This window comes from Acipenser ruthenus, chromosome 2 (assembly GCF_902713425.1).
Source record: "Acipenser ruthenus chromosome 2, fAciRut3.2 maternal haplotype, whole genome shotgun sequence".
Taxonomy (NCBI): Eukaryota; Metazoa; Chordata; class Actinopteri; order Acipenseriformes; family Acipenseridae; genus Acipenser; species Acipenser ruthenus.
In genome coordinates, this window is record NC_081190.1 from 46,074,425 (window position 1) to 46,095,544 (window position 21,120).

The following is a 21,120-nucleotide window of genomic DNA, read 5'->3' on the forward strand; positions in this document are numbered from 1 at the left end:
TACAGAGTTAGATCAGTTTCTTATATACCTTAAAACTGTCAGCAAGGCAGAGGGTTAGCCAATGATGATTCAAGTATTAGCATATAAGAGAAAACTTATAACTATGCATACGTGGCATAAAACTAAGCAAGCAGATAAAAAGGATGGGTGGTTTGGGTATACGTGTAAAAAGACATGTCTGGCTCATCCTTCTATCTCACAGCCGCAGCTGCAGTGTAGGCATCTTGCGGTTCCTTATCTTTAGCAAAGCATACAAGGTTATGTGAGCAAGGTTATGGGAGTACAAAATGCCAGTACATTATGTCGAGCCAGTTCTATTTTCTGTAACATTTCTATAACATTCGCGACAGAGCGTGCCAGAGTAGAGATATGCTGAGAGTAGGAGAGGGAGGGGTCGAGGGTGACATGTAATTGTATGTAAAAATAATGTAATATCTTGTAACAATTATAAGTCGCCCTGGATAAGGGCGTCTGCTAAGAAATAAATAATAATAATAAGATGGGGGGAAGAAAAGGAGGTCTGATCTGCAGAGATTGAGTTTGAGAGTGCATCCAGGAGGAGATGGCCAACAGGCAGGTAGAGATAAGGGAGGAAATGTTGGAGTCAGAGGGGGGAAAGGAGAGGAAGATCTGGGCATCATCAGCATAGAAATGATATGAGAGGCCATGGGAGGAGATGAGGGGGTCTAAGGAGCCTTAAATATGATACTTCACCTTCAAAGTAAATGCAGCTAACAAAGTTAAAGTTTTCCAGTTTGCTTGCCTTCCAGGAAGTCTGTTACTTCATAACTTCCTTGTTCATTTCACCCCTGCAGTGTCATATGCATCAAAGCATGTTGGCTGGCTGAAAGCATGTCAGTCAAAAGTGGAAGCAGCTGTTTTGTTATTGACAGGAAAGAAGCCAGTGAAAGGGGAGGGGACCATTTCACCCTCCAGATAAAATGACCCAGAAAGTGCAATACTGTCTAAAAACATGACTTGCAAACAGTGATTATTTTTTTTATCCTACCTTAGAACCAGATAGCATGTTTTAAAATTAAAATGTATGTTTGTTAACACATGTTTCCCTTTTGAAACTGCACATTTGAGACCTATGAATGGATATCCATGGTGGAGAAACTCTATGAAACTATTTTGTTAGCTGCAATTACATTAAAAATACAAGTTTTGTTGTTTATTGAGCCATATACTGTATGGCTCAAGGGCAATCAGTTGGAAAGCCAATCGTGAAACTGTTCTGTGTAGATTGTTGTTGGGTTCTGTGGCAGGCTGGCTTGCAGTGGTGAGGTGTGGTGACGTCACGGACCAGGAAGTAACTGAATCAAAACAGTGGATGGGCGGGTGAAGCTGAATGCTACTGCACTCAGCGTATTTAATAAATAAATAAACAAAACAAAAGATTTAAACAATCAACAAAACAAAGGGCACGAGGGCCAAACGAATCAGACAGATAAACAAGTAAGTATCATGCTGGCTAATCTAGCACGTTTTAGCAATTGTTAAATTCTCTCTATCTCCCCATACCTCCTCTCTGTACACCCAGCCCCGCAGCCCGGACAGCTGCAGGTTCTTATACCCTGGCCGAGGGGTTAACTGGCTGTTAATTATCTTATTACCCCTCGGCCACAGTCTGCACGCGTTTGGTAAGGATGCATGACTGTCAGCTAGTTAAATAATCAGTAGCTGATCAGTCATGCATCCTCACAGGGTTTTTAAATTATAAATATATAAAAAACAATAACAAAAGACGCTGCGCTTTTATCCGCGCCGCAAACAAAAATACAAATAATAATAAATAGGGGCGGGACACTCCGCCACAGGTTCTTTAATAATAGTCTAGGTAAGTACTGTGCATACTATATTCAACAAACATCTTTCCCTCTAAAATGAGAAAAACACCTATATAAAATTAAGAATAAACAATTATGGGAGTCATTATTATTATTATTATTATTATTATTATTTATTTCTTAGCAGACGCCCTTATCCAGGGCGACTTACAATTGTTACAACATATCACATTATACATTATTTCACATTTTACAGATATCACATTATTTTTACATACAATTACCCATTTATACAGTTGAGTCATATTTTCTTTGTTTTATTTACCCTTTTATGAAGTTTTGTATTCAATCTTAGTGGTTCTTATTGCAATTACGCAAATACGTTTTTTGTGTTTGTGGTTTTTTTTTTAATGCGTTTGTGGTAAGGTGCTGTGAGAAGCTCTTCAATTTTAGTTGTCTGCCACAGATATCTAAATTGTAGGCCAGATCAATGTCTTTATATCTCTAAGCGAAGCACCACCACCATCTAGTGGACAGCAGTGTATTGCAGCAAAGCTAAATGAATCTTTTGCAAAGTGGCAGATCACTAGATACTGCTGTCTCTCACTCTTAAAAGACACTTTGGCTGATCTATTGTAAATTATATGAATTCCTGATATTGTCATACTAATATCAAACGTATACCACACAATGTTGCAGTTCATTCATTAATGTAAAATAATTTAAATGTAAACAATATAAAACCCTTCTATTGTGGTATTACAAAAAGGTTCAGATTGGTAACATTCAGATGCGAATTCAGCACACTTATTGACTCCCCCCAATACGACTGACTCCACACACACCCCCATCCCCCATTGAGACACAGCGAAACTCAAGTTCAGATAAATCAGATCATAGTCTATTCTGTGTTTTTTTTTTTTCTAATCTCTGGTAACAATGAGAATATCACAGTATGCTGCATAGCATTCCACATGACTAGAGTGGGATTTAAAGGAATGACCCAATCAGCAATGCAAAAAAATGCTAGTATTGTTTTTCAGATTCAGATGTGTGCTGAGGCATTCATGCAGTTCATGAGGTGAACCTTTACAAACGCATGAGGTGAACCTTTACAAACGCATATTCCAGCACTGGAAATGCCAGTCCAGCACAAAGGAACATTTTACACTGAAAGAATATTCAGAAATAGCACATGCAGATTTTATAAAACATAATTAACACAATGTGGGTAGTGAAACAGAACATGTCACTGTGTCAGTTTCCATGGGGGCACATTTGATACATTTTATTGGCATATGGTACTTTCATCTTCTTTCTAAATGGACAGCAGTGGGAAAGAATCAGTAACTATGGTTACCAAGATGATATTTGTAAAATGCACGTGTCATCCTGACTATATGTCACACCTAATTTTAGAAACAGGAAGGCAACTTATAGCACAACATAGACAGTAATAGTGTTCCAAGATGGAAGTCTGGAAGTCAATAATTAAGATACAGTCTGCCAATGACATCAGCAAACAACTGTTGCATAAAGAGCACCACATGTAAGCCACCCCAGTCCAAGATACAGTATTCCAATCCATCACTTCTTAGCTTTAGCCAGATTGCTTCATTTGTTTTAAAGCTGGAGAAGGGAAAGTCTACACAGTTATTATTGACATTAATTACATATGTTGAAGTATTTAGGTGGAGCCCAATCCAATTTTGAAAGATAAATATAGAAAGTTCCTACCACAAGTTATGACAGAGCCCATATTTTTTAAATAAAATATCCAAACAAAATCATGTTGTTGTTTTTTGTTTACAGCTTTTGTTGCCCTAGTCAAGCAATTAATCATGTTCAATGCCTGTGTAAACAGATCTTGTTGATAAAGTCTGCTAACAGCCTGCATTTACTGTTTAGATTATTGTGCAGCTTTTGTTTTGTGGCGTTCTTCTTCTCTAAAAATATCAACGTCTGTACATAAATCCACGTTATTTAATCTCTCGGGCAACCTGTATGGATGGTCTCTTTCAGTTTATTTACAAAGGTCCAGGCATGATGCCAATAACTTTCTTAAGCATTACTGACTGTGTGATATGGATGGACATCATAACTCTTGTCAAACACTAAAAAATAATTTGGTCAGATCTGAGCACTTGGGCCTGATTCAGAAAACATTTTTGTTGCCGTTAGTCCCCATGTGTTACTACAACTGTTTAAATAGCGTACCTGTAATTTTTCTTTTCATTGTTAACATCCTGACATTTTGACAACATATTGAAATTTTCTGAAGGATTTATCAAAATGCCATATAAAAAGAGAAACAAGTCATTTTTCTGATTTAGTTGACAGGAAATAACGTTCTAGAGATTTGGAACTGGAAGTGATAAATGCAATATTAAAACTGGAGAGGCTCTCGCACATCTTTTCATACAAAACATTTGGCCATAGCTGTATTGTGGATAACAGAGGTCAGGTGTTGTCTCAATTACCTTATTCAGTTCACAATCATTCAAGCAACATTAATTCGAGAGGAAACAGGATCTTTTTCTATAGATGTGATCTTGACTTCTCTTGTGTGTTTTATCAGCACAGTAATATTGTTACATATGGAACATAAAGGTCAAGTCTGATCAATAAGTTTTAATTTGCTCCAATTTTGTGAAAGGAAAACCACACCACTGTTAATCTAGTAACAAACACCTTAAGCACAGACAATCCTTAAACTTTTGAGACATTTGTTACTTGTTTAAATAAATGTAAGAATTTTATTGTACTGCATTTTCACCAAAAAAGATCATGTGTGATGGGGTGCCGCTCGCCCCTATAAATTTGTGTTTTGTTATTGTTGTTGTTTTTACTGTTTTCATTATGTTTTTGTGATTCTTGTTTTGTTTTGGATTGGCAGGGAGGGGGGTAAATTCCTCCCTGTAAAATACATGTGAGAATGTGGCTGGAGCCTTAAGTGTTTAATTGTTAATTATTAGTTAATTGGGCTCCAGCCACAGACTATAAAAGGGCAGGTGAAACCCTTTGTGGGAGAGGAGTTTTGGGTGAGTTTGTTTGTTGGTGTGCTGTGCTGTGCTGTTTAGTTTTGGAGAAAGAAACTGTAGTGAAGGCTAATGCCCAGCCTACATTTCTGTATTTTGTTTGAACCTTTTTGTTGGCCCTTGTGCCTGTTTATTTGATTATTTTTTTGTTGAATAAAGATCATTATTTTGCCCCTTCCACTGTCTCTGAGCCTCAAACCTCTGTCATCCTGCCACACCATGGTAAACTAGGAGTGTGTTTGTCTAACGTGACAAATCACACCAATGTGAGCTCAAATGATTATGTTCATAGATTTATTCATGGTTTTGGGGGGAAGGCTTTGTTCCCCCCCTATAATAAAAACATAAACATATTTTCAAATCAATCAAGTCATAAGAATCACATTTTCGTAAAAACAAACAAACATGAGGGGCTCCCGAGTGGCGCATCCAGTAAACGCGCTCCGCGTGGACTGCAGGATGTGCCCTATAGCCTGGAGATCACAGGTTCGAATCCAGCCGACCGTGACCAGGAGTTCCTAGGGGGGTGGCGCACAATTGGCTGAGCGCTGCCCGGGTAGGGAGGGCTTAGGTTGGCAGGGGAATCCACGGCTCACCGCGCATCAGGGACCCCTGTGGCCGATAGGGCGCCTGTGGCTCTGCAGTGGAGCCGCCAGATCTGTGTTGTCCTCCGGCACTATAGGTCTGGTGGCATTGCTGTGGATCTGCAGTGCGAAAAATGACGGCTTGGCAGGAGCACGTATCTGAGGACGCAGGTTCCAGCCGCCGTTTCCCGAGTCGGCGGGGGGGTTGTGAGCGGTGAGCTGAGGACACAGATATAACTGGGCATACTAAATTGGGGAGAAAACCGGGGTAAAAGAATTGGCGACGACTAAATTAAAAAAAACAAACAAACAAACAAACAAACATAACCAGGCACAAGTTAATTATTTTTAGAATTACACTTTTAATAAATGTAACAACAGTAGAAACAGAGGTACATCTTTTAATGAGATAATTACTCATGTGGCGTTATTGGACTTCTGGGCTGGAAGACTTTGCTCTTTATGCCTCTGTTGGCGTAAACTCCGCTCTCATCCTGCCAAGTGTTTCTGCCATTTCTACGACAGTCGGCTGTGTCTGTGAACTGGGAGTGGCATCTCTTGTAAGCACGAGAGTAGTCAGGTGGCTCAGGCTTTCAGAGAAAAACAGATGTAGCTTTGATATGTACAGTGTATTTTAAAAGCAGCATCCTGTTTCACCTTCAAAGACAGGCTAGTTAGCTTTACTATAATAGGTGCAGCGCCTTACACTGATGAAGCAAGTCTTAATCTAAACCCTGTGGGCCCTGACTACACTAGGTTATTAACTCCATAATAAGATATAAATATACTGTATGTTTATTATTACTGATAGTTTGCATTAAATATTTATGGTACAGTTCTGTTTAAATATGTTTGCATGTTTGTGATGTTTTGTTTATGTTAAACATGTATAGATACATATATATATATATATATATATATATATATATATATATATATATATATATATATATATATAGTCAGTCTATCTATCTATATATCAATCAATCAATCAATCAATATTTATTTTATATAGCGCCTTTCATAGTGAACCACCATCACAAAGCACTTTACAAGATGTAGTAACAAGAAAATCCATAATACTTTAAATACAGAGAAATGCATAATACATGCTATACCTGTTTGTAAATAGTGTTTTGTTTGTGTGTTGGTGTTGGTGGTGGTGGTTGGCAGGGATGGGGTTAATTCCTATCCCTGCCAAATTCATGGGATATAAAGGGGAGAAAATCCTTTGTTTGGGGGGGTGTTTCTGGAAAGGAGTTAGGTGAGTGTTACTGTGTGCTATATAATTTTGCTTTGGTCTGTGAAGGAGAATGCCCAGCCGGACATAAATATTGTTTTGTGTTCTTGACTAACCCTTTGCCATCCTGTCATAATATAGTTCTTCTAAAAGCATGACATGGGGAATGCACATAAACTGCAGGTTATTTAAAACCATTGTCATTCGTTTTTTGTTTTTTCATACCTCAGTTCAACATAGAACCATATCCACCAGAATTCAGAGTGGTTGATGGCATTAATACTGTAGCAGAGATATGAACACCATATGATGATATTATTTGCCTCATAAACATTTACACATGGGAGGCCCATTCAGACGGTGGTAGCTATTGGTGCATTCCTCTACAAGATAGTTTTATTACATGGGTGAAGGAACAAGTTTTTTTTATTATTATTATTTATTTATTTGTCATGTTGTTTCATTATCATGGCGTTTCTCTAAAAAAAATAAAAGAGGCCTTAATTAAAAATGAATCTGGAGTAAACACTTTAGCCTACAACCATCAAATGAAAAACAAAAAAGCAAAATTGCATTATAATAGCAAATGTCAGTATGTGGTTACATTTTAGAAAACAAGTACAGTAACGTATTCTAACAATATAAATATTCCAGTATACTTTAAACAGTACATTAAAAACAACTTATTTCACAAGCTTGTTTGAGATGCTGTGTTGTGTGCAGAGCAGCAGATTTATGGTTTTTTTGTATGGAAATGGTTAGCTGGAGTAGCCTACAGTAATTTGGGGGATTTTTTTAGTATAGTATAAGTATAGGAATGTTTTTTATGATAAAGGAGAAAGCTTTAATTTATACAATGCTCATGAAGCTGTTCTGCAGGGACCACCCAAGCAGATATTTTGTCTGTTAAGTTGTTATGAGATGGGAGGATATATTTTAAAAAGTTTAAAAATGAGAGGAGGCCTGTGACAGGGTGGCTGGGTGGTGACTCAGACCAGAAGCCGGCACAACAAAAACAGAAGGTATGGTGCAGTGGCGCGTGCACCGTTTTATTTAAAGACAACCAAAAATAAAATATTTAAACAAAAATAAACACTTGCTCGCAGAGCAGAAATAAAACAAGTAAACAAAAATAAATCCCGAACACAAATAATGAATAACGGTCCGGCTGGGCAGTAGCCTTCATGGATCCTTATCTTCTTTTTAACTATCTCTCTCGCCTCTCGCTCTCCCGTTCTCCACTTCCGAACACCCACCCCGAGTGCAGAGAGCTGCAGGTATTTATACAGGTGACCATCTCCCGATTAGCAACAAATTAGTCACTTAACTAATTCGGGAGATGGCCACCTTCTGCATGAGTTTTATAATGTGGATGGGGCTTCCCATCCACGCTGCAAAACAAAACGCACGGCGGTTCTCCGTCATTTACACACAAATATAAAACAATAAATAAATACAAAATAACACAGGGGCGGAGGTGGAGACCTTGTTCTAAAAATAAACAAACAATATGCTTAAACAGCAGGGCTTTTCTACCGCCCTGCTACAAGGCCATTCAGCCCATCTTGCTCGTTTGGTTGTTAGTAGCTTATTGATCCCAGAATCTCATCAAGCAGCTTCTTGAAGGATCCCAGGGTGTCAGCTTCAACAACATTACTGGGGAGTTGGTTCCAGACCCTCACAATTCTCTGTGTAAAAAAGTGCCTCCTATTTTCTGTTCCGAATGCCCCTTTACCTAATCTCCATTTGTGACCCCTGGTCCTTGTTTCTTTTTTCAGGTCAAAAAAGTCCCCTGGGTCGACATTGCCTATACCTTTTAGGATTTTGAATGTTTGAATCAGATCGCCGCGTAGTCTTCTTTGTTCAAGACTGAATAGATTCAATTATTTTTGTAACGAGGTGACCAGAACTGAACACTATATTATAGGTGAGGTCTTACTAATGCATTGTAAAGTTCTAACATGATTTCTCTTGATTTAAATTCAACACTTCTCACAATATATCCGAGAATCTTGTTGGCCTTTTTTATATCTACCCCACATTGTCATCAGTCTTAGCATAAATTAAATGATTTAATTACACTGCCTGATTCCACTTCAAATAGCATGATCATCGGAAATGAAAAAGTTAATTGCCTTTGCAAATGTTTTTTAGATAGTTATTTGGTCTTAGACATTGGTATATTTACGTTATAGTCTGTGTTATAGTCCAGTGAATTCCATCATGTAGATGCTCTTCTGATATAAGGCCATTGCACACTGGATCCGATAATGCATCTGAATTTAACGTGCATCTAAGCAGAAAAAAACGATCATGTGCATTCCCTATTGCACCTTGCACACCAAGTCTGGAATTGTCTACGACGGTGATCTGTCAATTTTGGAATCGAAACAAGTTTGTTTTGATCCGATTTGACGTGCGTTAAAAACATTAAAAATGACATGGATTCTTGCCTGAACAAAATGGAAAATCTAATTGTGTGTGTTGCCAAACAAAACTTACTTTATAATAAATCCAACAAAGATTACAAAGACTTTGAACAAAAAGAAAACATATGGAAAGACATTGCCGTGGACTTAGGCATGAATGATATGCATTATACAACATGAAATTATGAACTGATAGCATACATAAACACGTGGGTCGAGGAAGTAAAGGAACAATGGCCTAACATGGAGACACACATCAGAGAAAGAAGCGTGACAGGGCAACCAAGAGCAGTCAGGGCTTAACAGTCAGAAAAGAGGGGCAGTACATGAAAGTGATGGCATTTCTGGCTCCATACACATACAGTAGTAGAAGGTTATTGTTGTAAAGTATTTTTGGTAGCTCATTGCTAGCTTCCCAACTTTTAGATATATTTATTACAGGAGCGTGAAAAATTAAATATTGGTCATAAGGTTTGACAACTGTGTTGTGTAATATATATATATATATATATATATATATATATATATATATATATATATATATATATATATATTTGTGTGTATTGAGTAACAACATTATTGTAGATCTAGTACAGTGGTCCTCAAAGTGGTGCCCGCGAAGCCAGGCCATCGTGCCCGCGGCAGCTGTTCATAAATTATGGGTCATTAACACATTTCTGGCGGGTCGTAGCGTGGGAAAATAAATAAAGCTTTAAACGCGTTGTCCAACAAAAGCATCACAGCAGTCTGTTGACAGTGTTGCTCGCTTATGCTGTGCTTGTACGTACTCGACGTTTTGTTTTTTTTGTTTTTCCTGAAGGGCTTCTGCGATACGATCAACCAATTGACTATCTGCATTTTCTATGCGGTAGCCCACACATAAATTAGCTGGGTCGGGCATAAACTGTGTCTCTTTCAGTTGCAGGTACTGACAGTAAGTTTAACCAATAGGAGAGTCAAATATCTGAGTTTAATGCAGCTGTCCAATCATAAGCAAAATTGGCAAGTGACCAATGGGAAAGTGAAAGATCTGACAGCTGTCGTGAGCAGAGGCGGGTTGTTAATATGCCGGCTAAGCACTGAATTTCGCCGACTGTTATTGAAAATACATTTCAGTGTTTAGAATTTAATTTTCTCTATATATATTTTTTCATTTCAACAGATAAGGGAAACGCCGTAGTAGATCTGGTTACCAACGATCTTTATGAGTGATCTTTAAACGGAATGTTGCCAAATTGAAACAAAGCGAGACGCTATCTATCCTCTTATTTTAGTTTACCGATGATTATCTGTGTAAACATGCTATTTACAAATATTTGCATTGCGTATATAGCCTACATTATTTAAAGAATAAGCGCAGCACTCATAAACTGTCTGAGACAAGAATAACTCCCACTAAAACTCTGGGTAAAATGTATTATTTTTCTCTATATATATATATATATATATATATATATATATATATATATACACACATACATACATACATACATACATACATACATACATACATACATACAGTATATGTCGCGGGAAGGATATTATTATTATTATTATTATTATTATTATTTATTTCTTAGCAGACGCCCTTATCCAGGGCGACTTACAATCATAAGAAAAAACATTTCAAGCGTTACAATACAAGTAATACAATAAGAGCAAGAAATACAATAACTTTTGTTCAAGTAAAGTACAAGTTTGACAAACCACAATTCAATTCAATAATACAGCCTATGCAATAGTCAGCCTGCCCGCAAACAGTCAAGTAAGATCAATTTATGTCCAATTTAATTCCTTTGAGGACCGCTGATCTAGTAGAAACGTAATAATTAGCAAACGTTTTAACTTCCATCAGAGTTTGTTGATCATTAAATTTATACTACATTTAACATTTTTTTGTGTGTTCAAAGATATGTACAACAGATTTGTATTTATTTTTTATTAAAATACTGAAACTAGGTATATTTACTACAAAGCCTCTACTGCACATCAGCTCTCTGAAGTACGATATTAACACATCTGGTGTGCAAATGGACTGACACACGACTTTTTCGGGTGACGGATGCTAAATGACGAAACGGATCCAGTGTGCAATGGCCTTAAGTGTAATCCTGTTAGTTCTTCATAATAATCGTTAACTATAAATCCACCTTTTTAATCTAATATGAAGATGCTATTTCATTTCTATGAAACAATACTAACTGCTTTAGATTTGCACTTATTTTTGGTGTTTGTTTTCTGCATTTTTCTTGTGATAGCCTTCTCTGCAACTAGATCAGTTTGCTTATATTCCCCATAAGTAGTTTTATTATTGGAACACAAGTGTCCTCCACCCATGGAGCCTGTTTGTTACAATGTCAATCAAGGATTCAATGTCTGCTTTACTTACAGCATTAGGAGGTTACCACACAGGTGTAAATTTGTTCAAGGTTTTGCTACCAAATCTGTGAACATAGCTTAAATTACTGATAAGACATCTAGCAAACAGATTTCCTGTGAACATGAAAAATAGTTTGAGGTCTTGCTCAAATCATGCAAACAAGAATTTGTTAACAGGTGGATGGACAGACATAATTTAGCTTATTTGGAGAAGTAAAAAAAACTGTTATATTATATCTTTGAAATAATGTATAAAGCAGCATATTTTATTTTGTATTCCCTTATGTAATTCAAAAACACTTGAAGTGAGCGCTCCTTAAGGCTCAAAACTTATTTAGGTATTTTGTCCACTTTTCAGAATATGTGAGTGGAGGAATTACATTTACATTTTATATTAAACACATGGCAACAATTACCAGGAAAAAAAAAACAATCCCCAGCCTTTTCCCTCCACTTTTAAGGTTTACTTCATCTACCAATGGGAAGGCATCACATACACAAAGTAGCCTATCGTAGTAGTTTGTAAACTGGCAGATTATATTTCTATTCTTCTGCTTTCCAGAATGCTGCTTACATTAGAGATCATAACTTAAATGAAACACAGACAGCAGTAAGAAGTTTTAGTTTAGCTCAATAAACCAGGACTCCTTCTAGCAACATGCAAATACCAGAAAAAGCCCCTAAAAATAAGTACTAGCAGAAAAACTTGAGTCAACATGGATCTATTTTTTAATTTAATTTCATGATTTCATTTCCTTCTGTTTTGGAACAGCTGTCAGTAAATGCATAATGGTTTACCACTGGATGTTTTCCTAGCTAGGGTGAGTTGCAAATGTAGTCTGCCCTGCATGTATGATTGGTATAACACCAAGGATGTGTCCAAGGTTATAATTTAGGCGTAAGAATACAAACAAATAACTTGAAAAAGCAGCTCCAGTACTTACAGGTGGTGTCCTGCAATAGTATGGTGATTGGTATTCGATGGAATATGTTGTGGTCATATCTCTGAAAGATAAAAATAGATCAAATAAATGCATACCATTTTGTGTGCTATTCACAAAGCTTTAACTTTAAGTTTCTGTTTTTGCAGTGCCTATAGCACAGTGAACTTTAATAAGGGCCAGGTTCTATAATCTGAAAAAAGAAAGCTTGCAGCTGATTAAAATAAAAAAAATGATCAGGTAAACTTGTCAGCCATACAGACAGAGCTCTGCCAGTGATTATACAACCATGCCTCTTAGAAAGCCATCTTGTATCAATTAGTAAATATTGTTACGGCTAACACGTTTCAATAAACCACTTTTTTTCCCCATTTTTATTCAGTTGAATTTATAATTTATAATTCATTATATCATGTTTTCTAGAACTGATCTGGATCAGAATCAGGGCCATTGAGCAGGAGAAACCCCTCTGTTCTGACACTGACAGCTGCTGATGTCATCATTTTTGGATGGATCTCTTCCCAGACTGCTTTAACAGCCTGGCACTGTTTCAGAAATGGCTGCAGCTGAGACTTAGGAAAACCTAATTTTTTCCACACAGTGATTTAATCTTATGTGACCCAATTTAGCTACCACTGTTTTTGAAGATTTATTTTACAAAGAACAAGATGTTCTGCACTCCTACCCCAATTTAATTTTTCAAAATCAACATGGTAAAAGCTTCCATGTAGACGAATGCTAGCTGACATGTATGTCTGCTGGACATTGCATGGACAGTGTCTGTGTTTGTGTGTGCTCACTTATTTGGTTGTGTTATCTTCTTTATTTCCTTATTTTACACATCCACCCATCCATTCACACATACAGTATATACAGTAGGCTATACTGTAATGCACACAACTAGAAATAATTATTGCTTACATCTTGCAGTGATCTGGGTGATGACTTGGTAATACTGCTTCAAAACCAGTTTTAGGCCAGCATGTTTCCCTGGAGGCAAAATAAGCAATTATAAGTTAACATGTGAGTACCAAGAAACAATCTAATAAATATGAAACAATTAATGTTCTGCTTGATCTGTCCTTTTCATTTCACAAATAGTAATTGTGGGAATTATGAACTGGAAATCATGAACATATCTGCATGTTATTGGCATTTTTAAACCAGCTTTAACAAATCCATTATAATCAAGGACACAGAATGCAAGAAATCTGTTAAATGAATACTATACTGCACTGTTAGAAAATATATGCTTTAATGACTTTCCATGTAAATCTGTATGGGTTGTCAACATCTCCATGTCTTCCTTGGCATGTTTTATTATAATTATTTAAAATATCCACAATCCACATACAAAAGTTCATAACACTCATGGCTGAGTGCATTTATGCTACTTGCAAATGTGCAGAAGAACCTCAATTCTAAAAGCTCTTTCTAATGCCTAATGTTTCCCTGCACAAGTGTTACATTATATGTTGTGAAGATAATGATTTTTATCTGGAATGTATTTACTTACAAAGGAAGGGGAGTAAAGTCATTGTAACAGCATAGTCATCAAAGACAGTGTCCAGCATGTCTGAGCTGAATGGCAGAACACTCAGGCATGCTTTTTAACTGTCATCCCTTTAAGGTAAAAGGGACATACTGTATGTGTCCCACAAATAAAAATGATGCTAACTTTCTTATTTTTGCAATGGGTGCACAAAACAGGGTTTATTATTTACAGAAAAGGATGGATCTGATCATCCAATTGTCACTTTCCTCATGATACTTGTATCACTCTCAAATGTATTTAAAGAAGAAACTGAACAAGCATGCAATTCCTTGTGTACCTTAAGAGGTTAACATAGATATTGCTATACTGAGGCACTTAAAGAGATTGACAACAAACATAAAAGAAAAAGGAGAATGTTGTAATGCTTCAGGTATGTATGGTTTACTCATTACTAACATAACTAGCATTTGGAAAAATATTGCAAACATTACCTGTTGAAGTTTGCCATATGAAAGTTGTCTGCATTTAGCATTGGTTTGGGGGTCTCTTTAACTTTGTAATATTTCTTTAAATGGAATTGAGACTGTAGGTCCTTAGTTGTGGTATCCCAGCTCTAAAAAGAAATAATAAAGATTGAAAACAAAAATAATCCAATTTACACTGGCTAGGCATAGGGGGTTGTGCTTTCATACGGAAGCACACCTTTACTACACTCCTATTGATTACATTGGCAATCTACAATCACTCTATACACTCGTATGTTGATATTCAATAAGGGATCGTCTACGTAAGGACGGGTGCCCATTGAAAAAAAAATTGACCTGTTAACGAATTTTGAGCAAACCAGAACTATAAAAAAAACAAAAAAACATATACTACCCTCCCAATGCCACAATATTTGTTGAAGGGTAGATTACATTCTGAAAAGTTATACCTACATAATCTAAAGCATTTGCAAAATGTTTGTAAGTAGACTGGTGTAAATCTTTCTCTCCTGTAGGATGTGCTGTGACATCGTAGTCTTTCGGTTCGGCTTCTCGGTTCTTGTGCCTTTTAAGACATTTAAAAAAAAAAAGAAAAAGAAAAATGTGACTTTTCTCTTAATATAAAATTAGGAAATATTTCAATAAGACCATCAACGTGATACTGTAAGTAAAAAAAAAAAGACATGTTTGTAAAAAACAAAACAAAAATCTACAGCTTTAGTATTAGAGATGCTTGAAAGGTGAACAACATGCAAGATCTTTTTTATACTTCATTTTGTCCTTTAAAGTAGCATTGCTGACAAAATGTTAGGAGTTAATTAACTGTGTAAATGTTACAAACATTACTGTTGAAATTAGTTCAATGTGAGGGTTTTTTCTGTATTTGTTGAAAGTGTTGGAAACTGTCAAATACTTTTTTTTTTCTCTAACACAATAGTCTATACAAGTAATTTTGGATAACATCTCATGACAGTGCACTATTTACAAATGAACAATAGAAATATCTCTCTCTCTCTCACGCTCTCTCTCTGTTGTTCGTGGTGTTCATAAAAATATTTTAAATGTCTTGCGTTTGCGTTTTTACTTAACTACATGTAAAGAAAAACTTAGTGTTAAGGAAATTATACAATTTATTACTAAAAATTCCAGTTGTGGAATACATATTTTAAATGAAATGCAAGTAAAAAAAAGCTTACCAGTTTGAAACCAGAGTAGGTCTGCTGTAATCCATGTGATCTGACCGTAGTAAAAGCGATCCTTTTTGTTCATTAACTAAAGTCATGTTTTACTTTTTATAATATTTTCGAATTAGAGTAAACCTATATTTATTTTCTCTCTTTCAGAAGCAACTTTCCTAAACTGATCTGCGCGTTCTTTCGACTGTATTCCAGAAAAAAGTAATCAACAAGCACCTGTCAACTATTCACTGTACACATCCGCTCACAAGATAGTGCTTGAATTTATCAATTTTTATAACTCGTTTCGTTTAATTTGAATCTATCCATCACACCTATAATTTGTATTCATGTTGAATTATATTTGATTATGTCATTAATGGTTAAACTGTATTTTATGGCTTCGTAAATGTGGTTGCTATGGACGCTCCATTATCACCAAGACAAAGCATTTATTGTTCAAATTCGATATCGCTCCGCAAATTCTCACGTTTCTCAATCTAACCTTTGCAGAGTGATTAGCAGTATGGCTAAACTTTAAATATTGCAGCAAACCGGTGGCACTTAAAGCACCGTTGTCGGGTTATACCCAGGAACGAGACTGACACACTGGATTAAACATTTTGGAAAGCTGTTTACAGCAGCAACCAACAAGCAGACAACAACTCATCTAATGGAAAACAAGAGCTCTACAGATCAATACACGCGCCCCATCTCATGCATCCAGGCTCATGGATCCAATCTCATGCACACTAACTGATCCCACCCATAGGAAGTAGCGCTGTTAATTAAAAGCTCGACTGTTAACTTTCAAGTTTAATACCTTTGGCTTTGGATGTACACATGATAGAAGCAAACTGTAAACGGCACATGAAAGCATAATTAATAAAGTTCAAACACAATACAGTTCATAACATAAGCACCATCTTTTCGATAGAATGCTCGCTGAAATTAAAAGAATATGAGCACAACATTAACAAAACTTTGAATCATGCGTTTATACGGCGTTTAGTTTGCTTCCATCGTGTGTATCTACGGGGGTAACAATTAAAACAAAAGATAGACCATTGATTGTTCGAAATCACGTAAATGGCTAATACTTTTTGGTTCTTGTTATGCAAATTAATACAGTAAACTGTCGAAAATTTGTTTTAATAAAAGCGTATTTTAGCTATCATTTGCCTCTGCTACTTTGCCATTCAATTATCTGTGTTTATGCCCATTACAACAATACCAACTGATTCACACAACCTAGATCTGCCTAATCTTAGCAAATAAAAGGAAGAATTACGTGTCCCACTTCTCATTTCATTTACATGCTGGGATAGCATCTAGGTATACACAATAAAGATAGGAAGCTGAAGTTGACTTCTTATTCTAGTCTATTCTCTCAGTTTTCTTATTCGCATCCCAGCTTCTTGTTCAGTTTTTGAAGTTAATATCCAAATTGATTTATCAAAGTTAATAATAATTATAATAATAATTAGCCTTGTGTTTAATCATGCTCTGCCACTTTTTTATCTGTATCAGACCAGGGGCACCCCCTCAACAAGTACCATGTTTATTTAACTTTATGAAATAAATATTTACAATTATTATTTACATACTATAGATTTACAAGTACACTATGAATACAGATCCAGGGTGGCAGTGTAGGTGTAATACCAGGATCTATATTCACAGATTCATGTGCTGCATTCCACAGTCCTGTGAGCAGAATCTGGGAAGGGATAAATATCCGTGGGCCACTTATTTCTCAGTACAAATCCTAAATAAATGGAAGGGCACAGGATAAAACATGAGTATTGGTATGAGGGTTTATGAATTATTTTAATGTGTATATATGTAATTCTAACAAAATGAGATGACACCGAGCTTCACTATACCTTCAAGAGACAACCTTTTCTAAGCAGAACAAGAAGGTTGTTGAAGGAGGAACTGACTAAGAATGGTTGACCGCTCCAAACAATTAACCATTAACAGTTATGAGGTGATAGTCCTAGAAAGCTCTGGACACATCTGAAGTAGGGAAATAATTTATTTTCTGAGGATTGTCCCCCTAATAATAATAATAGGCAGAATAGGGCAATAGGGCATTGCTGACCCAGCTCAGGAGAGCGGGCTGTGCTGCAACACTAGCATTCCGCTTTATATCTCCATTGTGTAGCATTGAGAAAGCTCAGTTCTATGTGGGTTGGGTGCTCTTCAATTCAACTGTAGCTGTAGGCAATAACTTCCAATGTAGTGCAGCCAGTACTTTTCATTTTGTTATAAAATAAATTGTACGTATTTTGATCAAAACTGCTTTTTCAGTTTATTTTCCCTTCAGAATATATAAACTGAAAGTACAGTTGCAATGTAGTTGTGTTCTTACCTGCTAAGCCATTGCATATAGATAAGCCGTATTCCCCCTGCACATGTCCCCCCTCCATTTGCTTAATATGTATGTAAATAATGTTAATTATGAAGGAAAAAATATATTTACTGTTAAAAATGTTCTATATCAATTCAAGTCCACATGTGAAAACACACAATAAAACAGTGTAACTTGTCTTTATTTATTTAAAATGTCTTTATTATATGTAGTTACAGGAGCAATTGGAAAGTTCAAGAATGTATTTGGTTTGTTTATTGAAAGGTCACCTAAGAACAAAAGGGTCCCTACGAGTCATTCAAATCTTGTCTCCTGTTGTCCAATAGGAGACCGAAAGGTTTGGACAGGTTTTGGTTGGGTTCGGGGTAGTTGCACTACAGTGGAAGTTATTGCTTACAGCTACAGTTGAATTGAAGAGAACCCAACCCTAATGTGGAACATCTGCCTCCAGCACAGAATTAATCCAAAATAAAAAGAACAGAACGAGGTGGGGAGATGGTTTGGATTTAAAAGGAATAAGAGGTACCTACACTGTAAAATCTAATTAGTTGCCTTTACTTGAAAAAATCATGCAAACTCATTGCCTTGAAACAATCAAGTGAAGGAACTTAATAGGCTCAAGGTAATATTACTTCAGATGATAAGTTTGAATAACTTTCCTATTCTGATTACACCACACTTACTCAGTAAAGTCTACTCAAAAACACAAGTTCTGTTAACTAGCTTCTGACTCACTGTTAGTAATGATAACTCAAAACCATAAGCTCCATTAACTAGCCTCTGTCGAGTAAAAAGACTCCACTTTCTTTAGTTCTACTCACTTCACCATTTTAAGTTCTACTCACTCCATCATTTGTCATAATAACTTGATCAAACCATGCAAACTCATTGCCTTGAAATAACTGAGTGCATACTACTTGTAAAACGTAATTACCAGTACTACATAATACTGCCATTCCTACACAAGTAATTATTATTAGACTTTGATTTACCTCTAAAATAAAGCATATCGTAAAACATTCAATATCAAACACTTGAAATTAAAACAGAGTTCCTGCAGGGAATCAAGAACGAGATAGATATGGTTCGATAACATTTAACAGCATATTTATTTTGCAAAGTTACATGTCCTTTGAATATTGAATAAGCAGGGGAAAAAAAACACATTCAATGTTAATCAACAGATCATGAGTCGCCAAGTATTTCTATTTTCAAGCCTGCAAAGAAACAAATGAACTGATGGATTAGCACAAAAAAACGCCAGGTTTCAAATCTTTTTGTAATGCTATTCACGTACAGTAAGTTATCTATTACTTGTTTGAAGGAGTAATGCCATAATATGATCATAGAAACTACAAATAAAGTGCAATTGATATATAGAAAGATAAGTGTCACTAAGCAATTTAAGTACGGAATTGAAAAAGTAACTTGGTTCCTTCTTTCAAATACAGTGGATTGCAACTGAAAAATAAAACAAAAAAAGAGACAGGTGTATTTAACCTGAAATCATGTGAAACACCTTAATTGCACCCAGGTGGACTCCATTCAACTAATGATTTGACTTCTAGTGACAATTGGTTGCACCAGAGCTTATTTAGGTGTGTCATAGCAAAGGGGGTGAATACTTATGCAATCAAGTATTTTCTGTTTTATATTTGTAATTAATTTAGAACAATTTGTAGATTTTGTTTTTCAGTTTGACATTATGGACTTTTTTTGTGTTGATCGGTGGCAAAAACTAATTAAATCCATTTTAATTCCAGGTTGTAACACGATAAAATGTGGAAAAGTCCAAGGGGGGTGAATACTTATGCAATCCACTGTATGTGTTTAACCTCAACTCAATATGGAGGTAAAGTGCCTGGTCTCTAAAATAATCTATATACAACAAGAAAACACATTTAGTAGAAACAGTAGAAAAAAGAAACATGTATTGGCACTAAAATAATGTCAGGTTTTAAACCTTTTTGTAACGCTTAGCGAACAGATTAACCATGCTTGTCACTTTCGTGCCATTTTTCTTCTCAAAACAGGCTCTTTGAAAAGTGTGGAACTAAACCACTGCAGCGAGTAAAGTGCTGCTGGAAACTTTGCAAATGAAGAAAAGTATCAACTTAAACTAACGTGAAAATATGACTTTCATTCCAAAAAATTGTTGAGCTTGGACTCAGTAAATGTACATTTAAGTTGACACAGGCATAGATTTGTCAAAAATGTCAAAGGAAGTATAAAAATGACAAAGGAAACCCCAAAACGAGAAACAATAACATGCTTTGAAGTCAGCACAAAATGTTCTTCCTTAGGCAAGTAGTTGGTTTTGAGACTTTGCAGTTTCAGCTTTAGAGTTTTCTGTCCCAACTCCATAATCACTTGTTGAATAAAGTTAAATGTGTTTTTCATGCAGTTGGGGTAATCCAGGTGTAGCGCATATGACAGTCAACAGTCCGACTGGAATGTGCACAAAGTCCTCATTGCCATTGTAATCCTGCAATGAAACAACATTATAGCCATGAGAGGCCAATTAGGATAACATGAACAACACAGAAGCCGGTATTCTGACTGGGCACAGTGTCTTACGCCTTAAAAGCAGATTAAGTATGGAATATTTTAGACAGGCCAGGTCAATAAGACAATTTATATCCATTTGAGCATAAATTTCACTTAATGAAGAGGAGGCTAGAGTCAGAAACACCCCAATACAAGAAACAACTGAACATGGCTGCAGTAAAAGCCTGGCAAAGCATCTGAAATGAAGATACCAAGAGTTGTCAGTGGGTTGCAGGCTCTGGCAGTTAATGCATGCAAGGCATATGCGACCACTTAGTAAGATTTATACTGTCCCATTGAAAACTGGGGGGTGGAACACTAAGAGCTATTATTCCAAGTTGGTAAAACATATATACATAAGAATGCCATTAAATTAAAGGTGACATTTGGTACGTTTACCTCATATTCATCTTTTCATTGTAACTTCAAATTCCTTGTGTGTACAGCAAAAATATATTAAAAAAATGTCACTCCACAGTCCCAATACTTTTGGATGGCACTGTAGTAGACAGAAGATGGGAATTTACAGGTACTTACAAAGCATGCCCTGTAAAATTCACTGCAGTCATCACCCAGAAGGATGGGAATCCCTCGAAGAACAACTGAGCGCTTTGCAGTTACATCTGATGTCTAACAGGGAAGG

At 36.2% G+C, this 21,120-nt stretch overlaps 1 protein-coding gene across 2 annotated transcripts; it reads right to left on the reverse strand.

Annotated features, from left to right (window-relative positions):
• Positions 1–5,744: 5,744 nt before the first annotated feature.
• On the reverse strand, positions 5,745–16,216 carry LOC117409036 (cilia- and flagella-associated protein 95-like). 2 transcript variants are annotated; one of them, XM_058996583.1, is made up of 6 exons: positions 15,578–16,216; positions 14,835–14,946; positions 14,388–14,509; positions 13,323–13,391; positions 12,405–12,465; positions 5,745–5,954 (listed from the first exon to the last, which is right to left on the reverse strand). In XM_058996583.1, exons 1-6 carry the CDS (start codon positions 15,661–15,663, stop codon positions 5,826–5,828), a joined length of 579 nt encoding a protein of 192 aa, XP_058852566.1. In that variant the 5' UTR covers positions 15,664–16,216; the 3' UTR covers positions 5,745–5,825. The 2 variants fall into 2 exon arrangements, with proteins under 2 accessions (XP_058852566.1, XP_033870448.2); XM_034014557.3 differs by having other exon boundaries at positions 5,745–6,002; positions 15,578–16,209.
• Positions 16,217–21,120: the final 4,904 nt, after the last annotated feature.